Source organism: Mytilus californianus, unplaced genomic scaffold (assembly GCF_021869535.1).
Source record: "Mytilus californianus isolate M0D057914Y unplaced genomic scaffold, xbMytCali1.0.p SCAF_5, whole genome shotgun sequence".
NCBI classification, from domain to species: Eukaryota; Metazoa; Mollusca; class Bivalvia; order Mytilida; family Mytilidae; genus Mytilus; species Mytilus californianus.
In genome coordinates, this window is record NW_026262701.1 from 45,584,921 (window position 1) to 45,609,023 (window position 24,103).

At 35.3% G+C, this 24,103-nt stretch overlaps 1 protein-coding gene across 1 annotated transcript; it reads right to left on the minus strand.

Annotated features, from left to right (window-relative positions):
- Positions 1-23,347, minus strand: LOC127701993 (neural cell adhesion molecule 1-like). Its single transcript, XM_052205964.1, has 6 exons — positions 23,066-23,347; positions 18,565-18,885; positions 16,785-17,099; positions 15,633-15,950; positions 10,600-10,905; positions 1-266 (listed from the first exon to the last, which is right to left on the minus strand). Exons 2-6 carry the CDS (start codon positions 18,815-18,817, stop codon positions 1-3), a joined length of 1,458 nt encoding a protein of 485 aa, XP_052061924.1. The 5' UTR covers positions 18,818-18,885; positions 23,066-23,347.
- Positions 23,348-24,103: the final 756 nt, after the last annotated feature.

Consider the following 24,103-nt stretch of genomic DNA (forward strand, 5'->3'; position numbering starts at 1 on the left):
TTAACTTACTGCCTGTGACATTAACTCTAGAATTATTACTAAATCAGTTCCAAAAGCATTTATAGCAAAGCATACATAGTTTGCATCGTCCTGAAAGTCGATATTTTTAATATTAAGTTTTGCCGAAAACGTGGAATTGGAAATATGGTAATCATCATTTCCAATTGATGAATCTATTTCGGTAGTTGTTTTGCCGTCCAGTGATACCTTTCTCCAACCAACAGCTACTGTTGATGGGATTGCTGACACACTGCATGTAATTGTTACTAAAACAGCACCAAAGTATGCAATTTGTAATGGTGGACTTGCAGTAGCTTTTGGTGAATCTATCATGAAACTATAATAGCCATTAGATAGTGAGAAATGTGCAGTCTAATAAGTTTGTTTCAAAAATATTCTTGTCGTTGAGGGTATATATGTCTTTGGTTTTTCTGTCTCATAATGATGATGTACTCGCTCTTTTATTTATGTCCTCAATTCTCTCACAACTTAAAGTTGTACATGTAACAAATGGAAAACAATATAAAATGTCTATCGCTACAATGGATAACATAAAGTATGCATATATTCTGGCTTACGAAAAACTGTTAATTCATCATTAATTTAACTTGAACAGCATTAATGTTCCATGGGTTAGCCATTAATTACCCCCAAAAAATGTGCACCGATACTTCCAATCCGGCTACTCTTTTGATGTACATTTTGATTTTTAAAGGAGTTTGATTTTATAGGGTATGTATTTGTAGATGAACGAACCAAACAAAAATATCAACTTTAATGGTTATTGTGTAGTTCAAAATTATACTTGAATATATACTTATTAATAGATTTCAAATGAAAATGAGCTCAAACGCACAACTTGCAACACCCTGTGTGCGTGCATGTTCATGTATTTGCGTTGATATAACATTTTATAATAAAATCTTTAGTAAAACAATGTTTAACGGAGAACAACAGTTCACAAACATTACATTTTTGCAACCCCTTTCTGTTTAGAAAAATAGTTACCGAGGCATTACTAGTTATTAAACTTTGTAGTAGAAAAACTAATTAATTATTTAACAAATATTCCATCAGCAAACACTAGATTATATATGAACAAAAATATATTTTACGATTAATTCTATGTAGTATGAACATATATTGTATCACGATAATCACTGCAGTTGAAGTTTTAGCCTTAGAGAATTTTTATTAACTATTACAATACCAACAGTTCGATCAGGAGTTATTTTAGTAGCTGGACAAACATTTTTACAAAGACATCAACAGTTCCTGTTTTCAAAACGATATTCTTTAATTAAATTTTTACTTTTTATTCGGAGATTTTTTTTTGGTTTTTTTTTTTGCCTGTTGTTATTTTTGGCGTATTTTGAAAACGAAATACGATACCAAGATTTGCATAACTATTTGTCGACCGAAGACAGTCAACATCTCAGCAGACTGAAAACAATTCTCCACAAATTACTACACATAAAGGCAGATAATGCGCAACATATACCCAACAAACTTATACATTACATAAATATACAGTAACAAAAGTGCACATGCTGAAATGTCTCGCCTGTTTTACTGACCATTGATTTTATGTTGAAAGTCTTAAAGATAAAGGTTTAACTAAAAGCATCACAGAAACTCAGGTCAGATAAATGCTGTCAGACAGACATATACACTGTAATGGCCTGACCATTAAGTATAACCGACGATTGGGCTCAAGCAGATAAGACTATCAGGTATTGATACTTTAATCAAGAACCAATCTAACAAATGGTAAAAAGCTGAAATACAAAATAAAATACAAATTTACAATGTGTTCAATTTATGTTATGATGAACGAAATGTCAAATATAATTGATAGCACAGTCCATTGAATGCGAGAAAATGTTACACTTTCAAGAACAGTTAAATTTCCAGTATTTCACGGAGAAAAGGTTCAAATGTGTAAAGAACCATTTCAAGGCTTCAAATGCAATGTTATGAAATTACCTCACTCTGTGGTTAGCCACAATTTGTGTCCAAGATGACGTCTCTACGAAATATTCCTCGGTATCGTAATGACCTTGCAGTTTTCCTGTAATGGATACGTGTGAGAAAGGGAAAAGGTAACGGTGATTTCGATATTTTGAAGTTCTATACGGTTTAAAGATGAATAATCCTTCTAGGTCAGGAACACATAAACAGATTAAGAATATGATTAAACAAACTATATAAAATGACGAATGAGGTTACAGATTACTCCCCGTCTGATATTTATCTGATATTACTATTCCATAAAATATAACACATATGAATAGATCCAATATATGTACATAGAATTATACAAGGTCGTTCTCTAAGAGAAGAATCATGTCCACGATGGGGCGAGTGTAGATAGTGGCTTTTCCATTTATGATTATTCGAAGTTCTGCTTTCCGGACATGTTCGTCGGAACTTTTAAATGTGTTTACTATTATTCCAACGAGCCACTGGTTACGACAAAGGTTTTTATCCATTAAAAGAATGACGTCTCCTTTGATGAAATCACGGCGATTTCCGGTCCATTTTCGTCGTTGTTGTAGTAACGGCAGGTACTCCCTCCTCCAACGGGACCAGAAAACACTGGCCAGAGCCTGTACACGTCTCCATTCGTCTAGACATAGATCCCTTTTGCCGAATTCTCCAAGCTGATATGAAGTTAAGATGTAATCGGTCTTCTGTGTGAATAACATAGCTTGGGTTAAGATTAACGGATTCTCTGAACCTGTCGATACTGGTACCAGAGGTCTTGAATTGATTATTGCTGAAACTTCTGCCATGAACGTATTTAGTACGTCAAGTGTAAGACTCCTTCCAGCGGCGTTGACAAGCATAGAATCAAGTATTCTCCTTGCGATATCAATCATTCTCTCCCAGACTCCACCCAAGTGGGACGAATGCGGCGAATTGAAGATCCAAGTTGTACCAGAATTGTACAGAAAATTCTTTAAGGGTCCATCCTCAACGTTGATTGAGTCAATCTTTAAATCGTCGATTACACCAATGAAGTTTGTTCCACGGTCAGATCGGAAAATCTTAACTTGACCTCTTATAGCGGCAAATCTTCTGACAGCGTTTATGAAGGCTTAAGATCTCATTTCCTCGATGAGTTCGATGTGAACAGCTCTTGTCACTAAGGATGTGAATAGAATTGCCCAACGTTTCGAGTTGGCGTATCCACCACGTGTTTTACGTGAAACCATTGTCAATGGTCTAAATGTGTCTATTCCAACGTTAGTAAACGGAGGTGACTGTTCAAGACGGTCCTCTTGCAAATCAGACATGATTTGACACTCGGTTTTTCCTCTTGGTTTGCGGCATGTCACGCAGCTGTGAATAATAGACGAAATCAGGCGTTTTGCTCCTCCGACGATCCAGAAACCTGCTGATTTAATCGCTCAATCTGTGAAGTGGCGACCTCGATGTTTAATTTTGTTATGGTAGTGTCGGACTAATAGTGTCGCTATATGATGGCGTCCAGGAAGATCAATGGTTGCTTTTCTCGAAGGTTTAAGTCAGATTTAACTATACGGCCTCCTATTCGTAGTAGTCCTTAGTCGTCCAAAAACGGATTGAGGTTGGCTATCGGGCTACGTTTAGAGATTTATTCCTTTTGTCGAATGCTATCTATTTATTCTCCGTAATCTTCGTGTTGTGCAGACATTTAAATGAAGTTTTCGGCATTCGTAAAGATTTCTAGAGACGTCACTGATTCTGTCTGTTTTGACCCGTGTAAACGGGAGAAACATTCCAAAAAGGCTATCGCTCGCACAAGTGATGTCCAGTTGCAGAATCGGTTGAATCTATCGATACCTTTACGCTGAGGTGTGGCATTTGTCTTTGCAACATTAACAGTTGCACGGATTTCTCCATCTTCTTCTGGATTTATTAGTTGTTATATGTCATCGGGACTCTCCTTCTGTTCTCAGGAAAATAGTTGTCTCGGTCCCAATAACCACTCACTACTGTTAATTTCGTGGGCTGGTACGGACCTTGTTCCCGAATCTGCGATATCATGGTTGGTTGGTACATAACTCCATTGACTTGGAGAGCTAAACTTCCTTATTCTTTCTACTCTATTAGCAACGTAGATAAAGAATCTTCTTGTCTCGTTACTGATGTAACCTAATACCACTTTACTGTCTGTATAGAATTTCACGGTGTCTATGTGTGAATCTAAGTTATCAACGATGGTTTGTGTGATCTCAACCGCTAATACGGCAGCAGATATGTCAAGTCGTGGAATAGTGTGACCACTTGCAGGTGCAACTTTTGCCAAGAATGAACCCAATGTTTGGATCACCACTACTGTCGGTCGTGTGTAGATATGCAACAGCTGCTATGGCTTTTTCTGACGCATAAGAGAAGACAAGTAACTCCTTTGTGGCAGTTTTGCTGAGATACAGCACGTATGTACGTGGAATGCGCAATGTTTCAATAGCTATTAGAGTATCCCTCCAAGATTTCCATTCAGTTGCAGTCTCATCAGAGAGAAGTTGGTCCCAATCGTCGGTTTCTGATACTATTTTCCTTAGTAGGAGTTTTCCTTATATAATCACGGGAGCTAAAAATCCAAGAGGATCGTAGATGCTGTTTGTCGTTGATAAAATCCCTCTTCGAGTGATCGATTTATTTTCTGATGACAATTGAAATAAGAAGTTGTCAGTGTTCACGTCCCATGTGAGTCCAAGACTACGTTGCAGGTGTTTGCTGTCGACATCTAAGTCTAGATCCTTAAGTTTTGAAGCCAAATCACAGGCATGAAATGTAGACATAACTTCCGCACAATTAGAGGAGAACTTGTGAAGCCGTAAGTTTCCATATTTTGCTAATGCTTGTTGTGTGCCCTTCATGATCTTTACTACTTCTTCTTTTGTAGGACATGACGTAAGACCATCGTCAACATAGAAATCTCTTATAACAAAACTGGTCACGTGACTGCCGAACTCTTGTTCTGATGCCTGAGCTGCTTTCTGAGTCCAAGCGTAGCAACGGCAGGTGACGGATTATTTCCGAAAACATGAACTCTCATGCTGTATTTGACAAGGTTCTCTTGTAGGTCGTTGTCTTTATGCCATAAAAAGCTCAGATAATTTCGTTGGTTTTTTCTGACTACAACACAGTGAAACATGTGTTGAACGTCAGCAGTTACTGCAACTATTTCTTTCCTGAAACGCAACAGTACTCCCAAGAGATCATTGGTTTAGTCGGGACTTGTTAACAGGACGCTGTTAAGTGATACTCCGTTAAATTTGGCGGATGAATCGAACACACCCCTAATCTGATCGGGTTTCTTCGTGTGATAAACACAAAATAATGGCAAGTAACAGCACTCTTCATGGTTGTCCAACGGTGGAGCAAGCTCTGCATGATTTTTGTCTAGAATCTTACTCATGAATGTGAGAAAGTGTTCCCATTTTACTGTGTTCCTTCTCAGACTGGCAACGAACAGATTAGCACGATGAAGAGCTTGTTGTCTATTACTTGGCAATGACCGTCTTGGAACACGTTACGGTAACGATGCTACCAAACTTCCCTTCGAGTCCCTCAAAATTTCGTTGTCCATCTGCCTCATGAACATTTTGTCTTCATATGACATTCGAGGCTTATCATCGTCCCTTGATATTTCAAAGAGTGGCGATTGTAAATCTTTATTAACGGGGTCTGTGTAATTTTCCCGGATGTGAAACTTGCTTGTGCATGGTCGAAAGGTTGACGGTTGTCCTGTAGGTAAAATGTTCGTAATTTTGACGTTTTATTCAGAAGGTACGTGCTGCTTATTAATGCAAGTTTCTCCTATCACTACCCAACCCAGTTTCAATGCTTCCTCTGAGTTATGTTAAATGAGGATGATGCATTGTGACTTCAGGAGTAGGAATTTCGTCACTATTATTTGGAATATGATCACAAGGAAGGTCAAATTTGTCATTACCATTTATTGATTCCATGACGAAACCTCTTCCTCTTTTCCCGGAAGTGATTACTCTGCCAGAGCATGTTGACAAGGTATAGTTTTCCGGTTTATCTCGTACGTTAAAAAGACTGAAGAATTCGGGTGAGGCAAGAGACCGGTTGCTTTGGTGGTCAATGATGGCGTACACCCGGATAACTTTGTCCTGATTGTCCTTGTGATAAACATTCACAGGTAGTATTTTAGCACAAGATTGTATCCTTGCATACTTGGTGCAGGTAGGATTAACTGAGGTTGACTTAGTTTCAGCCGATTCTGTTGGCTCCCCGCCGTAGGCTTGTCTGGGCGAGCTAGACTGAGAACGTGCAAGTGGTTGTGGTCTAGTGATGTGAAGTGCGGTGGTATGTTGTTAACTTCCACATTCTTTACAACTGATCACTTCCACATTCTTTACATCTTATGTGTGCATTGCATTCCCGACTTTTGTTTGTGGTTGAATCGCAACACTTGTAACAGACATCGTTTTGTTTCAAAAGACCTTTGTGTTCCTCTATCACCTTGGCTCGGAACGCTCGACATTCATTTAAGGAATGCTTTGTATTGTGCAGAATAAAAGACCTTGTTTGCTGGCGTCTACAGATTGCTGCTCAACCGGTGTTTTATGGGCACCTACTTTAGTCTTAGGGTGAGACGCGAACCTTGGCGGAGCACCTTGTTTATTTAGTGTGACTTTTGACCCAAAGATGAACCCAAGATCGTTTATAATTTTGCTAATTTCACTGATGAATGCAGATAACTCTGTCCGGCGGAAGACAACGTCGTTGTTCAATTTATATCTAGATGCCCTTGTTATCCACTTTTCCTGAAGTCCATAGGGTAGTTTTTCAATGATAGGGTTAATTTTAGATGGTGAGTCAAAATAAGCCAGCAGAGATCCCAGCTTGGGATTTTCCTTGTGATATTCTATTTCTGATAGAATATCAGACAGTTCATAGAGACGTGCGTTGTCCTTGTTTGTTAAGGTTGAAAAGTTGACAAGTTTACTCGTGCATGAGGCCTCCAACATTTCTGGAGCACCATACCGCTCTCCAAGCCTCTTCCATAATCCATGTATGCCTTTTGTAGGGTTATTGGCGTTTGACGCTCTTATGCTAATGGCATGTTTAGCAGACTCTGGCCCGAGCAACTTTATCAGTAGGTCAATCTGTTCAGAGTCAGAAGCTTATAACTCGTCTGTGACGTTTTTGAAGCTAGCTTTCCATGCATGGAAGGATTCTGCCCGGTCGTTAAAGCTTGTTAATCGGGAGAACAGTAGGTCCTTACGTAGGAGAAATCTAGTTATCTCCGATGTACGGTTGATTTGTTGCTGGTGTGCAACAGGGATTTCCTCTGAAACGCCCTGTTTTGGTGTACAGGAAGGATCTTCCTGAAACGCCTTGTTTTTGTATGCCAGTTACTGTTCCCAGATCTGGGATCTTTAAAGTAACTTCTGGTGACTTAGTATATGTAGGCAAGACAGCAGGTGTTTGTGATGGCAAGTTCAAAGCCACGGATGGTACGAACTCTGGTGCTTCATGACTAAGCTCAATCTTAACCGGAGTTTGTTTTATCTTTTGAGGGCTGTAATTTCCTGAACGGCAGTTGGTACAGGATGTTTGTTGACGAAATCTTGCACACGATGGAGCGGGTCTTACGTATCGTCAGGGAGATCGCCAAGCGCTTGGATGTCGTCGTATTCCAGGATACGAGCCTCGGCTTCTGCGGCTGCAGCTTCTCTCCGTGCTTCGAGAAAGTTCAAATTGGCCTTTAGTTCAACCTTTTCCCGGCTAACACGTGCAGCCTTTTGTTCTAGTTGAGCTTTTCTGCGTATGGCCTCTTGTTCTAGTTGAGATTTCCTTTGTGCGGCCTCCAGTTCCATTTGAGTTTTCAGGTACGCGGCCTCTTGTTCTATTTGAACTTTTCTTTGTGCAGCCTCTTGTTCCATTTGAACTTTTCTTTGTACAGCCTCTTGTTTACGTAAGTCTTCTTGTTTCATTTGAACTTTTTAACGTAAGGCTTCTTGTTCTGCTTGAATGGCTTATTGCTCCATTTCGGCTTTGATTTCAGTTTGTCTGAACAGAGCCTGTTCCTCTAATAATGCATCCTGTTTAAGATTCAAAGCATGTTTTTCGGCAAAGACTATTTTTGATTTAGCAGCCTCTGCTTTGGCACGCTTCCTCCGTGCTAGGCTTGACATATCAGAGACGTTGGAGCTTCCGCTGTGTGAGGTTTTCTTACTCTTGGAAGTCCTTGTTTTAGTGGATTTAGCCTTTGTCAGGGCGAGGCGATGCTCGTGTAATGTTTCCATGACCAGATCCACTTTGGACAGACGAATATCTGTTGAAAAATTACATGTATCAATGTCTTTAAGACTGTCCAACGTTCTGGTATTCTTCAAAAATGTCAGGTACTCGTCTATGAGCCTGCGATAATTAGTACAGGCTTGTACAATTTTTTCCTGTGCTGTAAGCAATTGCTGCAGTTCGCTAGGGGGCAAAATCCAATAACTGGAATTCAATACTTGACCAGAGGGCCTCTAGTGTTCTTGATATAACTTGTCACGTTTTTCTGTTTATGTTCCTTTACCTTTATCCGTGAGTTTACGTACTCACCTACTCTCGGCAAATTCTTCTAAGTGTGCAACGTTAGACGGAGTTTCGACAGGCTGTCCAGCATCTATAGTCAGTTTCGCTTTTGCGTGCAGTTCAGTTTCTTGACGCTCAGGGTCATCTTGGCGATCAGCGTGTTCAGGATTCATGTTTTTAATCAACTAACAGATAGAAAAATTAAATAAACTGTTGCCAACGTTGGTAGTTTGCTGCCTGGTACACACAAGTTGTGTTGCGTACTGTCGATGTAACAGGTACGAACGATGCTACGTTGTAGTTCCTTTTCTTGGTATGTATAGACAAGTTTTCGTCAATTTACTGTACGTCAAGGGATGACGCGTTGGTTGTAGCCGTAGAACTGACGTGGAGTGGCGTAACCTGTGAGACACAACAGGCAAGTTGTAGACTTTTTATTGTAATGGCCTAACCATTAAGTATAACCGACGATTGGGCTCAAGCAGAAAAGACTATCATGTGCTGATACTTTAATCAAGAACCAATCTAACAAATGGTAAAAAGCTGAAATACAAAATAAAATACAAATTTACAATGTTTTGAATTAATGTTATGATGAATGAAAAGTCAAATATAATTGATAGCACAGTCCATTGAATGCGAGAAAATGTTGTACTTTCAAGAACAGTTAAATTTCCAGTATTTCACGGAGAAAAGGATCAAATGTGTAAAGAGCCATTTCAAGGCTTCAAATGCAATGTTATAAAATTACCTCACTCTGTGGTTAGCCACAAATTTTGTCCAAGATGACGTCTCTACGAAATATTTCTCGGTATCGTAATGACCTTGCAGTTTTCCTGTAATGGATACGTGTGAGAAATGGAAAAGGTAACGGTGATTTCGATATTTTGAAGTTCTATACGGTTTAAAGATGAATAATCCTTCTAGGTCAGGAACACATAAACAGATTAAGAATAAAATGAAACAAACTATATAAAATGACGAACGAGGTTACAGAATATACACCTTACAATTTTTTATACACAAAGTGAATTTGACCTATTGCTTATGATAATTGAAAAACAGACCAAAACAAAAATGAACCAGGAAAATGAGGTCAAGGTCAGATGATGCATGCCAAAAACAGACATACCTTACAATCATTCCATACACCAAATATAGATGAACTATTGATTATAGTACTTGAAAAACAGACCAAACCACAAAAACTTAACATTGACCAATGAACCATGAAAATGAGGTCAAGGTAAGATGAAACCTGCCAGACCGACATGTAACCATTAGTCATTTTAACACCAAATGTAGTTGACCTATTACTTACAGAACTTGAAAAACAGACCAAAACACAAAAAAATAACATAAAACGATGAACCATGAAAATGAGGTCAAGGTCAGATGATACCTGCCAGACAGACAGGTATACCTTACAATCATTTCATACACCAAATGTAGTTGACCTGTTGCCTATAGTATCTGATAAACAGACCAAAACACCAAAACTTAACATTGAGCAATGTACCATGAAAATGAGTTCAAGGTCAGATGAAACATGCCATACTGACATGTGTCCATTACAGTCATTCCATACACCACATATAGTTGACATGTTGCTTATAGCATTTGAGGAATGGACCTACTCACGTTACTTTAACCTTGATCACTGATCTATGAAATGATGTCGAGGTCAGGTGAACCCTGCCTGACGGACAGATAGACGTTGCAAGGAACCCATATACCAAATATGGTTATCCTATTACTCATAAAATAGGGAAATTCACATGACAATTTTTTTTTCAAGCATTCATTGAACAATGAAAATGAGGTCAGGGACATTGGAAAAATGACAGACGAAAACTTTGTATTTATAAGGTATCTGCATACAAGATATGAAGCATCCAGGTCTTCTATCTTCTGAAATATAAAGCCTTATACAAATAGTTTACGCCGCCGGATAGTAATACCTATGTCTCGCATACTGCGACTTTCGTCGCAGTCGAGACAATATACTAGTCAGGTGAATTGTAAGAACAAATAAATTAACCATCTTACCCCCTATAACATTCAACTGAGTATCATTGCTTTGTGTGGTGTTTACTTGATTCTCGGCTTCACATTTATACACTCTGCCATCTTGGTTGTTGGTATTGAGAATGGTCAAAGCTGGGATATTCAGAGTACCACCGATATACTTGGAAGGATCTCCGACATTTAAAATAGCAAAACTGCTAATGTTGAAATAATACCATGTTACTCTGAAATGAATTGGCCTACCATTAACAACAGTACAGGGAATTGTGATGTTCTCTCCATATATAACAGTGTATGTTCTTTTTGGAATTGAAACTTGTGGTATTCCTAAAATGAAATAAACATTTGGAACTGTACAATTACATTCATTCAGCATATTTTTCTTCATTCTGTTTAGAAATGTGATTATTAATGGTAAATATGCGTTATAGGGGTTTCTATTCAATGCACATTGATAGCTAACAATATCAGCTTCGAGCCATGAAATGAACCTATTAGGCGACCTAGCGAAGCAACCGATCACGAAAGCTTTATATTGCGTCGAACGATGCTATGATGATTGTGCAATCTCTTTCCCTTTCCCCTACCTTTATTAGTTTCACGTTAAGACAGTGGGTACAATAACCTCCATGCATTAAGACGTTGCTGGTAGTATTTAACAACATATTGTGACGTCAATGTGAACTATTTTCATACATTGTGATGTCGCTGAAAATTTCTGCGCACATCCCAAATACATGATACGACAATTATAGAGCGACTGAGCAAATATGATATAGGCTTAGGGAATTACGTTAAAGAATATCGGTTATACTACTGCGACAGTAGTAAACCGATATTTAAAATTCGTAAATCGATTCTTCAGAGACAAATCAAGGTAACAAACAGAAATGGAGGGAACCGCATGAACACCATATGAGCATAACTTGATGTAACGTAAATTTCAGTCCATTTCCGGATAACTATGTTGGATTAGTTTTTGAGTAAAAAATACTCCCCTGTTAATGAAATCTTATAGTGTGACCATGCACGAGGAGTGTTAAGTATTAATTGAGATATGTAAACGCCATACGATGGAGCAAGTTGTATGTTACTGCTGAGAAATAAGAAGTTGACAATTGGAAAGTTGAAATCATCACGTTTTTCACAGGTTCTAGTTTCAAGTTGTCCAACTGTGTCAATATCGATGAAAAGATATGAACCAGACCTTTTACTTTCTGGTGTGTCCTTCATTTCAAGTTCATATGGATATATGAGATGTACGCACTCATTGAAATATGGGTTTTTGATCCTGAGTGACAGAACGTCATTAGTTTATCTAAAAGTGAAGTTGAAGAACTCTGCAAGATTTTTTATTTCTTTTTTTCTTTTAGAAGGTTCTGTATTAATTCTGCTTGATATGAGTCGGCCAGTAATGATGCAAAATTAGTAACCCTTATGATACCGACTGTCTGCAGAAATACATTTCCACTAAACTCAACAAATATGTTGTCAATTAAACAATAGGCCCGAGAACACAGTTATTTCGTAGTGCATTTCATTTAGACAATAAATTCAAATTAAAAAAATAGCACCTGCTCTATCTCAAAAAGATTTTTACAGTGTAGAGTACTACTATTGGGACAAATAATATCAAAATTATAGAAAAGTCTACCAGCTCTAACTCAAAACATTGACAATTATGTGTTAAGGGGGTCTAAAATTCAGTTTGACAGCTTCGGACATACTAGTTTTTGACCTCTTTTAACTGGACCAAACCACTACTTAACAGAAAGATTCAGTACCCAAATATCTTTAACGTGTAATTTCATCCCCTTACTTAATATTTCATGCATAAAATATAAAAAAATAAATTTGGAAAGTGCATGAAAACAAATTGCAAGTTATACACTGTCCACACTAAGGACTATATTTGTAGACAACGAAAATCTAAGGACGATAACTGTGTCCTCGGACCAATATTTTGATGATTTAGTCATCGGTGTGTTTGTTGTGGGACTCAGTGAGGTTCTTCTAAAAGTTATATTTTTTTCTGAATAATCAAAAGTGAAAACGTCCTCAGATACAGTTTACCCAAGTTTGACTGATGTCTTTAACCCAATTGGTTCATGTTAATACAAACATATTAAAGTATTACGACTTCATACACTCTGAAGAATGGAATAACGATGCAAACATTAAATTCAAGATTAGCAATATTAGTGCACACTATAATAAATAGTGGTCATTATATCAGCCACGCTCGAGGAAATAAGGTGAAATTGAAAAGCAAATAATAAGTTATATATCAATGCTCTGAAAGTGATAACATGTGAACATCCATCTTCCAATCAATGCCTGAGTTCTGTATCAGATTAGCGTGTTTACGATACCTTAGAGGACAACTGCGAGCATTTTTAATCCGACATTTCTATTTGCCATGGCGTAGTCAGTAGTAGTATTTTCGACTTGTGAGTTTGAATGACCTTTTGGTATATTTCGCTTCCCTTTTATGACACAAAAAATATGAATAACTCAAAAATAAACCAAGGAACTGATTTATGTTGAAATCAAAAATCAAAGAAAAAATAAGGCAGTGAGCACCTAACAACAACAATTGAATAACTGATTCCAAGACTTCAGAGATTCACATAACGAATGTGGCAGTGGTCAAAATATTGTTAAGCGCTAAACCTTCCCACTAACCTAGTCTGCGGTGTAACAGCACAAATATAAGTACAAATTATAAGATAAGTTGGAAAGGGCTTGACTCGTTATTTCGACTCTAAGGCAAATAACACCCTGCTAATAAAGAAAAAAAACATAAAGTACTGATTTAAGAGTATTAGCAATTACATATACCCAGTTTAAAATAATAATTGAGATGTCTTATGGTTGCCGATGAAACAACCATCCACCACAGAGCAAAAAAAGAATCTATTGTCAATATAAATTTAATATTACCTGACAAAATCAAACGCTTTACTATATCAACCAACAAAACGAATGGAAAACAACTGTCATATTCCTGACGTTGTACAGACATTTTCCGACAAAAAATGATGAGTTAATTCATATTGTATAGGTAGCTCAACCCCCCACTTGTATGAAAGTTGTTTGATGAGTAACCTAAACGATGAGGATGTGAATAACAATAGATCCAATCCATTAAAATATCAATCAATATCCCCATCGAATTGAGTGTAAATTTGTCATAAGGACTTAATATTACGAATGCTAAAACATTAGGATAGGTAGTATGTAGGACCATTAGCGTTCAACTGTATAAAATACTTTGACCATTCATTGAATAGTAGAGGATGTTAGATTGTACAATCACAGAAAATTATCGTCATAAGTACAGTAGTTAAAAGTAGTTATCGGATGACAGGCACCAATATATTGCAATGTTTAATTTTGTCCCTCGAATAAGGTTATCAAATACGAATAAGGAGTCATATATACATCATGTTTTCTAAGATTACACTTTTACATAATTCTGAGGAAAAAATAATAATATATTTTTTTCTATGAACAAAATTGGTGTCATGTTAAATTCAGTAGCTAGTAATGAGTGTTTTATACTTAATTTAAAATCGAATTTTGTTTGGACGTTGCCAAATTGGATTTGCACTACTAATATATACGAATAGTAGATTTGGTGTAACTTCTATTTACATCCCGTCATTGTGTTATTGTGATATGGTAAAATGTTGTATTCTTGTCTTTCGTTTTTGCTGGTGAGCTTTGTTTGTGTGCCTTTTTTGTTTTTCTTTGTTACATATTTGTTTTTTTATAGTGATTGAGATTATAACACAATGTTGACTGCTGTGCCCCTATTTTTGACATTTGTGCCTGTTGTGTCTATTTTGTTCACACATCGTTGTCAATACAATGGAATTTTATGCTACTGTCATACAAGTCAGAGGTTTAGCTAGCTATAAAACTGGGTTTAATCTACCATTTTCTACATAAGAAAATGCCTTTACCAAGTCGGAAATATAACAATTGTTATCCATTCGATTGATGTGTTTGAGCTTTTGATTTTGCCATTTGATTACGGACTTTCCGTTTTGAATTTTCCTCGGAGTCCGGCATTTATGTTATTTTACTTATTAGACAACTGTCCACTAAATGGCCAAAGTACAATGATTTAAAACTTCAAGCGGCCTTCATTGACAAGAAAAACATAAACCATATATATAAAGCTACAAAATGCACCAATAAAACAATGTTAAGGTGGATGTCGGTCATAATTAAAATCCATAGAATTTTAATTTGTCAGAATGTTTTTTTTATTCATGCTTTTTCTAAAACATAATAACAAGTATGGGTCACCGGTCTTTTTTCGCGCTACAGTATGTGCAAAATTGTCAGATTTTTTATAGATTATGCATGGAAAATCCAATTTTGTGTGACAAAAAGAAAACTACACCATAGAATTTTACGATACAATGTGAGAAGATCGCTCTTATAGCATGCTTTCAGATAAGAAAAAGAAAAAATGGGGTCACCGGACTTTTTTCTTGCTACATTTTGCTAAAATATGTAAATTCACAACACATTCTATTATAAAAATTACTTTATCTGAGTTATCTCCCCTATTATCTGAGTTATTTTCCCTTACGTGGCAAAGTTGAAAAAAAAATCAATCAAACAAAAATACTGTGTTTTTTCAGAAAATATAGCCGCAAATATGAAAAAAAACCACATGATTTTCTATATTAACATGAAAAGTCTTACACATGAATTACATACTACTCTCAAAATTTACACATTTCATTAAAAGTCTAGACCAATTCTTATCTGCTACTTCAAAATCCAAGATGGAGGAAGACATCCCATCCACCTTAAACAGTACAACTGAACAAACTAACAACCTGATTTAGAATATGACAGACTTTTTACAATTTCACTATTGTTCAAAAGACTCTTCGATTGTGTTACAAATAATTTCTTTTCTATATTGATATACTACAATTAAAAATGAATTGTTATTCAAGGGGATGAATAGAAGTACTAATGATGAGTAAAGTTCCAGTAAAAATTGTTTTAATCTAAAGGAAATAACTTACTTCCTAAGACACCAACTCTGACATAATTACTAAATCCAGTACCAACTGCATTTGTGGCGAAACAAGTATAATTTGCTTCATCGTCGAATTCAATATTTGAAATTGTCAAATTTGACGTTTTCTGTGAATTAACAATATGATATTTTCCATTACTGTTTAATGCATCTATTATTGTAAAAGCTTGGCCACTCATGTTAAATCTTCTCCATCCAACAGATGTAGCTTCCGGGAATGACGACACCTTACTAAGGATTGTCACAGAAGAGACACCATAATCTGCAAACTGTATCGATGGACTTGCAGTGACGTTTGGTAAACCTATGAACAAAAAGATTATATATCGTTTAAAACATACATCTTTTACCCAGTTTCTCGATAAAAACATTTTTACAATGACAGCGTTTGTATTGAACATTTCTTATTTGTACAGATTTGGCCTAACCAAGAAGCTTTGTTAAATAAAAATTCGTATATCACAAACAGTGATCAACATATAGACAGTGTAGGAATAGCAATATCATTAACGATACCAATTATATTGCATTATATGCGCGTTTTTATAAGTAATGTCATCTCAATGATGCTAATGCCAAACTGTTTAAAACTCCAACCCGAATAAAAACTTTCTAGAGCTGATAAAACATAAAAGGACCAAAAGCAAATGTATGCATTATAGTTTACATTGCATGTAAAGGTGCTGTATGGATAGATGTGTGAAAGTTTCAATTCAATTTATTATTTGTTTATTTCGTTGATTAACAATTAAAAGTGTGAAAAAAAACTCATCAAAGATACTAGGTTTCAAATTTGGTTCACTAGGCGTGCGTTTCGCCCACATAAGACTCATCAGTGATGCTCGCATAAAAATAGCTAAAAGGCCAATCAAATACAAAGTGAACACAGGAAATAAGACTGTCGTGACTGAAGTGTGAATAAATACATATAGTGATTTTTTTTATTTTCTGTTTTCACACATTTTTTTAACATTATAACCTATTTGTAGCGTGGAAAAAAACACTAGCATGTTAAACTGTTTTGTATTCCAATATTAGGACATACAGAACAGTGAAAAATAAAATAAAAGTTTCAGCAGATAATTTTGGGACAACATTACAACAATTCATGAATAGTAAAAATTGAAAAAAAACTTACTGCCTAAAATTTTAACTCTAGCATTTTCACTAAATCCAGTTCCAACTGTATTTGTTGCAAAACATATATAATTAGCATCATCTTTAAGGGTTATATTGTTAATTGTCAATTGTGATGTTGTATCGAAGTAAAAAATGGAATATTTTCCATCACTTCCTAGCGCTAATGTAGTATTCGTCAGGCCGTCCAATGATACCTTTCTCCACCCGGTCGATTTTGCCTTCGGTAATACCGACACATTACACATAATTATTACTGGAAAAGCACTTGTGTTTACATACTGTATTGATGGACTCACAACAACATTTGGTAAACCTGGTACAAATATAAATGACCGAAAGTAATGAGACATATACTAAATCGATTTGTTTCAGAAAATATATACAAAAGCAGACAAATTGGATGTTACGCATATATTATAAACCAACCTGAAAACAATGCAACGCTTTCTTTCTTCCTCAAAATTTTTATCCGAGTCTTTAATTATTAAAAATCATATCTGATGCATCCAATGATTTTTTTCCGATTGCTCAAGTGTACATGAAAGAAATTAAAAGAAGGAAAGCCGAAATTTTCATAAATGGTCGACATCGAAATATTTGTATAGCAGTCATCAAATAAATGTATATTGCAGGTTTAAAAAAAATGAAATTCAAATTTGAATTCATTTAAGTTCTTTTTATATAAAATGTAATGTTAAAAATTATAAAATCAATAGATATACATTTGAAATTAAAAAAAAACGAACAATTGAATTTGCATATGCTGTATCAAAATATCAATATATTGCAACACAATTTCAGTCAGTTCATTCACAACATGTTAAGTAGAATTGATTTAAATTTCTAACCTAAAGCATTACAGTGTATACTTCAAACCAATGCAAAAATAGACTATATAATACTTTCATGTTCAAACATAGACGACAGGAGTGTTTTCGGACAAGATAAAAAGGAATGCCAAAAATTAAATTGGGATTGTAAAATGATTTTACCATGGGTTGGCACTTTATGTTAGATAATTTACCACGAGCAGTAGTGATTTTTTTTCTACTCTAATAGGACATAGATTGCAATATTTTTGGATCAAATCACTCTAGGTGAAGGCAAATAGTTGCAGTTCCCGTAATTGAACACATTATTGTTATTGACGTAAAGGACGGAGAAAACTGAATTAGTGACATGCTTAAACGATTGGCAATAACATACTTTGTCTATGACAGGTTTGGATAAAGTTAAATGATTATGAAACGTAATTATTGTATGTCTTTCTGTCGGAAAAAGGGAGTTGATATCTTTCTTTTTTAAACGGACCAATGAAGAAGGTAAAGTTTATAAGTACTTGTGACTGCAAGCCACAACGAAATATTTTAGACCTATATCGATTTCATTTGAATAACTAATTACTTGATTACTGAGCCAATTTAATATATATTACTTTTATTTGAGAACATGGGCTTTCAACAAATTCTTATCATCGTTTGTTTATGTTTCCATGTTTTAACGATTTTTACATTCGTGCATTTCTCCGTAGACTGATTATATTCTCACCTCACAGTTAGAGTCGATCGTTCCATAGCAGTGTTTACACGGATTGACCTCTAGTAACTCATTCATAAAGACATTTTTTATTATATTATGAATATTTTCCAATGCAAATTTTTATGGTATACACAGCAATGAAATATTGTACATTAGTTTCAGCAGATAGTTTTAGGACAATGAAATCACTCTTAAATCAGAAACTTCAAACCATAGTTATTCTACCAGAATAAACTTACTGTCAGTAACATCAACTCGCGCATTATTACTTAATCCAGTACCAACTTCATTTGTAGCGAAACATATATAATTTGCGTCATCATTCAAATCAATATTGTAAATTTGCAAAACTGACGTTGTTTCTGTTGTCTCGATGGAATATTTTTTAATTCTTTCTAGTGCGTCGATAGAAGTATTTTTCAGACCATCCACGGACAACTTTCTCCACCTAATAGCTGTTATCCATTCAGGGTATGCCGACACATTACACATAATTTTAACTGAGTAATCATCTGAGTTTGCAAATTGTAATGATGGACTTGCAGTAATGTTTGGTGCATCTGTAAACAAAAAGATTATAACGAGTATAAGACAAACAATTGCTTAAAGTTGACTACTTCCACGTCATTTGATTTTTGGTGGAAAGTCGTCTCATTGACAAGCATGCCACATCTTCTTATTTTTATACAGTCAGTCTTCTTGTCGATTTTTTTTATTCAAAAAGTTTCAAAAGTTTTATTGGAGATTTATTGGTTTAAAACGTGAAAAAAGTAAAATAACAAAAATACCGAACTCCAAGGAAAATTAAAAACGGAAAGTCCCTTATCAAATGGCAAAATCAAAAGCTCAGAAACATCAAACGAATGGAAAAGAACTGCAATGTCCTTCATTGATATTTTTTAGTCCTTAAATATATTTACAAACAATAATCACTGGTTATATTAATGACCTCCATCTTATTGAGAGTACACAGGAAAGATTTCAAAGAAAAAGTCGAAAGAAATGTTCGTATAAATAATCATTATACAAGAAAATGATAAATAAATCATGATCAGATTTTATCATTATATTTTGAAAAAAAAATTGACATTGACGACGTCAATTTGTTGAACCGAAATACTTCTTACTGTAACATCGCTAACGATTCTCGCATCACAAATATTTTGATGTGTATATATAGATATATAGATTCATCTTAAAATCGTTCAACACTACAATTTAGTTAAAACATAATATTTAATATAAAAACAAACACACGTTTTTATACATCTAAAATTTAGTTATTATACAGATCACATTTATACATCATCAACTGAAAACAGAAAAGAAACCGCAATGATATCTTATCAATCTTTTTCCTTAAATATGTATCCCCATATGATAATTAAAGAGTCGGACTCGAAAAGGTGACAATGGTATAACAACAAAACTATGCTGAAAGTAAGTATTTAAAAAAAAATACAAAGATGTTGTAACTGTGTTAGGATACACATAACACTATAAGATGTAAAAAGTGACGCCTATTTAGGACAATAATAAGCTAAAGTGAAATGCAACTTGACAGTTAAAAACGAGATACAAGTGAATAAAGTAACATAGTTGTGGCATTGGTTCTGTAAAGTACAGAAAGTGGGACATTCACTCAATATGTGCTTTGGAGTATTCATTGAACAATTGCTGTGTATGTAAAAACAAATACTCCGTATGTTGAGTCATTTACTTCAATATAGTACATATCCTGTTAGTAGACTCTATGTTTCTGAGGATAAAATGGTCCGTTTTGTAGTCAAAGCTTTGGCAATAACATCATGTTATATTCATTCTTAGAAAGGACTCAAAATGAATAAAGGGGCATGGCCAACTACCAATATGTTTGTTTTCCTTATGGTGTCAACCTCTTTCGTCGGATTTTATTTGCCATGTTATTGTCTTTTTTCTTTGATATATAGTTTTGATTGCCCAACTTATTGACATTTTTTTCTAAAATGGCCCAAGTATGAAATGATATTTAGAAAATGTTCCCTGCTTCTGAGTCTCTGAAAGTCAGTGTTGTGGTCAAGAATATCTTTAGATCTTTTTTTCTTGTTGAGTGTGTTAAAAAGGGGTTTTCTATATTAGATTTTGGTTTATACTCAAGTGTTGGTATGATGATACCATTTAGTTATCTAAATCATGGTTAGCCCCCCAAAAAACAAAAAAAAATATCGAAATTATAATTGTAGGTTGCTAAATTATTGAGCCGAAAAGCATAAAACTAAAAATAATTGGAAACAATATAAAGCCCCAAATGTCCTCAAAAATGTTTGGCCAAAACATTAAGAACATCAAATTTCTGCACGTACAATGTAACACCTTGTATTATTTCAGGCTTTGAACAAGCGTCCGGTAAACAATATTCAGATGAATTTTCAGACATGATTTATATGTAGGACTCTGAAGCGCGATGGTACTCTAAACCGCTGAAGTGCTATGGTTGGACGCTGATGTGCGTTTTTGTATTTCTCTGTCCTGGGTGTTCTAGCGTTTATTTGTACTATATTCCTGTCACGTAATGTTGTCATTTTAGTGGTATTTTTAACATTGCCATCTAAGCGGGAGGTTTGGCTAGCCATAAAATCAGGTTCAACCCACCATTTCTTCTTAAAATGTCCTGTACCAAGTCTGGAGTTTGGCAGTTGTTATTAAATATATATATATATATAGTCCGCTTCTATGTATGTTGGTGTTTTTTGTTTTTTTTTTGTTGCAGTTCAGTGTTTTTGTTGTTCCGTTGTTTTCCTCTTATAGTTGATGTGTTTCCCTCGGTTTAAGTTTGTAACCCTGATTTGTTTTCGCTTAATCGATTTATGACTATTGAACAGCGGTATACTGTTGCCTTTATTTGATCACGCTGAAGTGCGATGGTGGCATTGTGACGCTATCTTGTTGATAGCTACGCCTAAGTGCAATGGTGGTAATGCTGAAGTGTGATGAACTAAATAAACTATATTTTTAATGTTTTTTATGTCTACTGTGTAGAAGGCAATTTGTTTGATTTAGGTCGACGATACATTGTGTTACTGTAGAAGCAGTTTTTTTTTATGTTAATAAGGGGCTTATAAACTACGGGAAACGGAGAGTGATTGGTAGAGAGGGGAAAGTAACGTTCTGTAGCGATTTTTTTTCGAAATCTACAAAAGGTTCTAGTTTACGTACGATAGAGCGTGGCATTATTCTCTAAATACATACGGGTCCGTAAACAAACTCTCCGTATTATAATATTACTGTAAACGAGGAACTCATGATTTGATGATTTTGATTTTTGGTGTTTTAACGCCACTTTTAAGCACCGCTTTTGGGCAATTTCGTGGCGGCCAGTTTTTATTGGTGGAGGAAGCCGGAGTGCCCGTAGAAAACCACCTACCTTCGATAAGAAAACTGACAATCCTAGTCAATTAAGATTGGAGTCGAGTGCACCCGCACGAGCGGGGTTCCAACTCACAACCTCAGTGTTGAATGGCTAGTGATTACAGTAGTAACTACTTAGACCACTCGGCAACCGAGGCCCCTAGGAACTCATGAGAGGAACCAGGTAAAAATAAAATTTTAAAACAGAATTATGTTCACATACAGAAAATCAAAGAGGACGATCTCTCATTTAGTATGCAAGTGTAACTAAGGACAGGCATGGACAATAATGAAAATTTCATTTACTAACTATAAAACAATTAAATAATTGCACATCTGGAGATTTTAAACAAACAGTCACGCGTCATATAGACCATCGCTCATCAGCGAACGGACCATCGCACTTCGGCACAGACCATCGCACTTCAACGTGACCATCGCAGATCGGCGTCACCATTGCACCTCCGAGTTCTACATATATGTTTGGATTACATTGGTAGTTTAATATCGTTTTAGTAAATACGTAAATATGTGCAAAATTCAAGAAAATTTATGTTCGAAGCCAATATGTATAAAAAATTAAATCTTAATACAAACTTGATGAGCAGATGTATCCGAAAAGAACCTAAAATTTACAAACACGCACGCATTAAGAGAATTAGAGAAATAAATTCTTATATTTCAAAACTTTAAAACAACAAATTTCAATAAAAACAACATTCGCATGTTCATGTCAATGGCGAAAACTGAAATACTGAGATTGCAATACCCTCGGGAGCTTATAGTCCATTAGCAGAGGTATCGACCCAGTAGTAGTAATAACATTAACATAAATGGTATTAGCTTCATTGCACCAGATGAGCATTGTGAAAATCGATGTATTTTAAGTGATGTTCGGGACCAATATGTCTGACAGTCTAAAACATAATACAAACGTTTCATGAAGAGCAGATTTAACCATAAAGGGTCAAAAGTGTAGCCACACCCGGACAAGGAATCACAGCAATGCTTGCGAGATATACATTACTTAACTTTTTTTGAATAAGGCAACAACAAAACACTTCTTTCTGGTTGTGGTAATTAGGTAATTCACAACTTGATTAACCGAAACTCGTCTTATAAGTATTGAAACTAAAGGGAGGTATTCTTGCTTGATATTACAGAAATTACTAGTATAATGTTAAATTGTGCTGATGATGAATGTGTATGCTGGTATGCATGAATAGTTTTTCTTATGAGATATAACCGCAGATACTACATATTTCTGGGGTTTTTTCCGTGACAGATATCACCTAGTGCATATTTACAGGTTTTAGACGTTTTAAATGCCTGTCATTACAATTTTGTACTCACAGAAGACTTCCACAGGTGTATAACTGAAAAATCCCTGTTTGCTGTTGCGAGCTTGACATGCAAATACACTCAGGTGAACGTTTTTACTGACATTAAACGTCAAAGATGCTATCACCGTCGATCCATTAGTTATGGTAGAAACACCATCAGTAATTTCTATGTCATCTATGAGCCATCTTATTGTTGGTAATGGACTCCATCCGGTGGAAGAGCAATTGAATGTAACGTTAGTACCTAAAAGTAGTACCTTAGGTCTAGTGATGATTGGTTTTCCAGGATCAGACTGGCTTGTTGCTTCAAATAAATGTGTATTAAGTAAATATTGTTATATAATTGGCATACAGTGATTTGAACAGGAAAATAATTTATAATCAGAATATGTTTATTTTCATGTTTTGTTTTTTTTTTAAATTAGTACAATCTGTAAAATTCATTATTTTAGACACTGCTTAAACATTTTATGAATTTTGTAAGGTAGAATACAAACTTTAATCGGTCGTATAACAGAAAGAAAAAAACATAAGAAAAATGAGGATATGTGGTATGATGTAAAATAGACAACTATCCTACAGTGACCAAAGGAAGAGGAGGTAAACAACTTTAGCTTACCATACGTCCTCCAACAATAATTGCAACGTATAAAACCTGTTTGACGAATTTTCTAGAAAAGGCATAGTTTCTTATATGTTATTTTTTATTAGAAAATGGCAAAAAGTTATAGTATCCATATGTTTTGTTTTATGTTGCTTGAAACGTTTAGAATATATTTAAAGATTAGCCAAAACATGAATATATACAACATACGTTAACATTTGGATATTATAAAACTACAAGAAAAACAGCAAGAACAGTGAAATAAGTGGAAATAAGATATTCTCTCGAACTGCCTGGTTACATCCACATTTTTCGCAAATCTATGGCAGTATGAATTTCCCTATATACATTCAATAACGTACACTTCCTTTTTATATGACGGTCAACACCGTGTGCCTTAAAGTTTTGCAATGTCGGAAAAATAAACGGCCATATTCGATTGAT

Excerpts from the sequence above, each read along its gene's own strand:
- LOC127701993 (XM_052205964.1), bottom strand. The coding sequence starts at position 18,817 with ATGTGTAATGTGTCGGCATACCCTGAATGGATAACAGCTATTAGGTGG. Across the intron at positions 17,100-18,564 it reads GCGAGTTGATGTTACTGACA|GTTTACCAAATGTTGTTGTG; the intron begins GTAAGTTTATTC and ends TATTTGTACCAG. Across the intron at positions 10,906-15,632 it reads CAGAGTTGGTGTCTTAGGAA|GAATACCACAAGTTTCAATT; the intron begins GTAAGTTATTTC and ends ATTTCATTTTAG.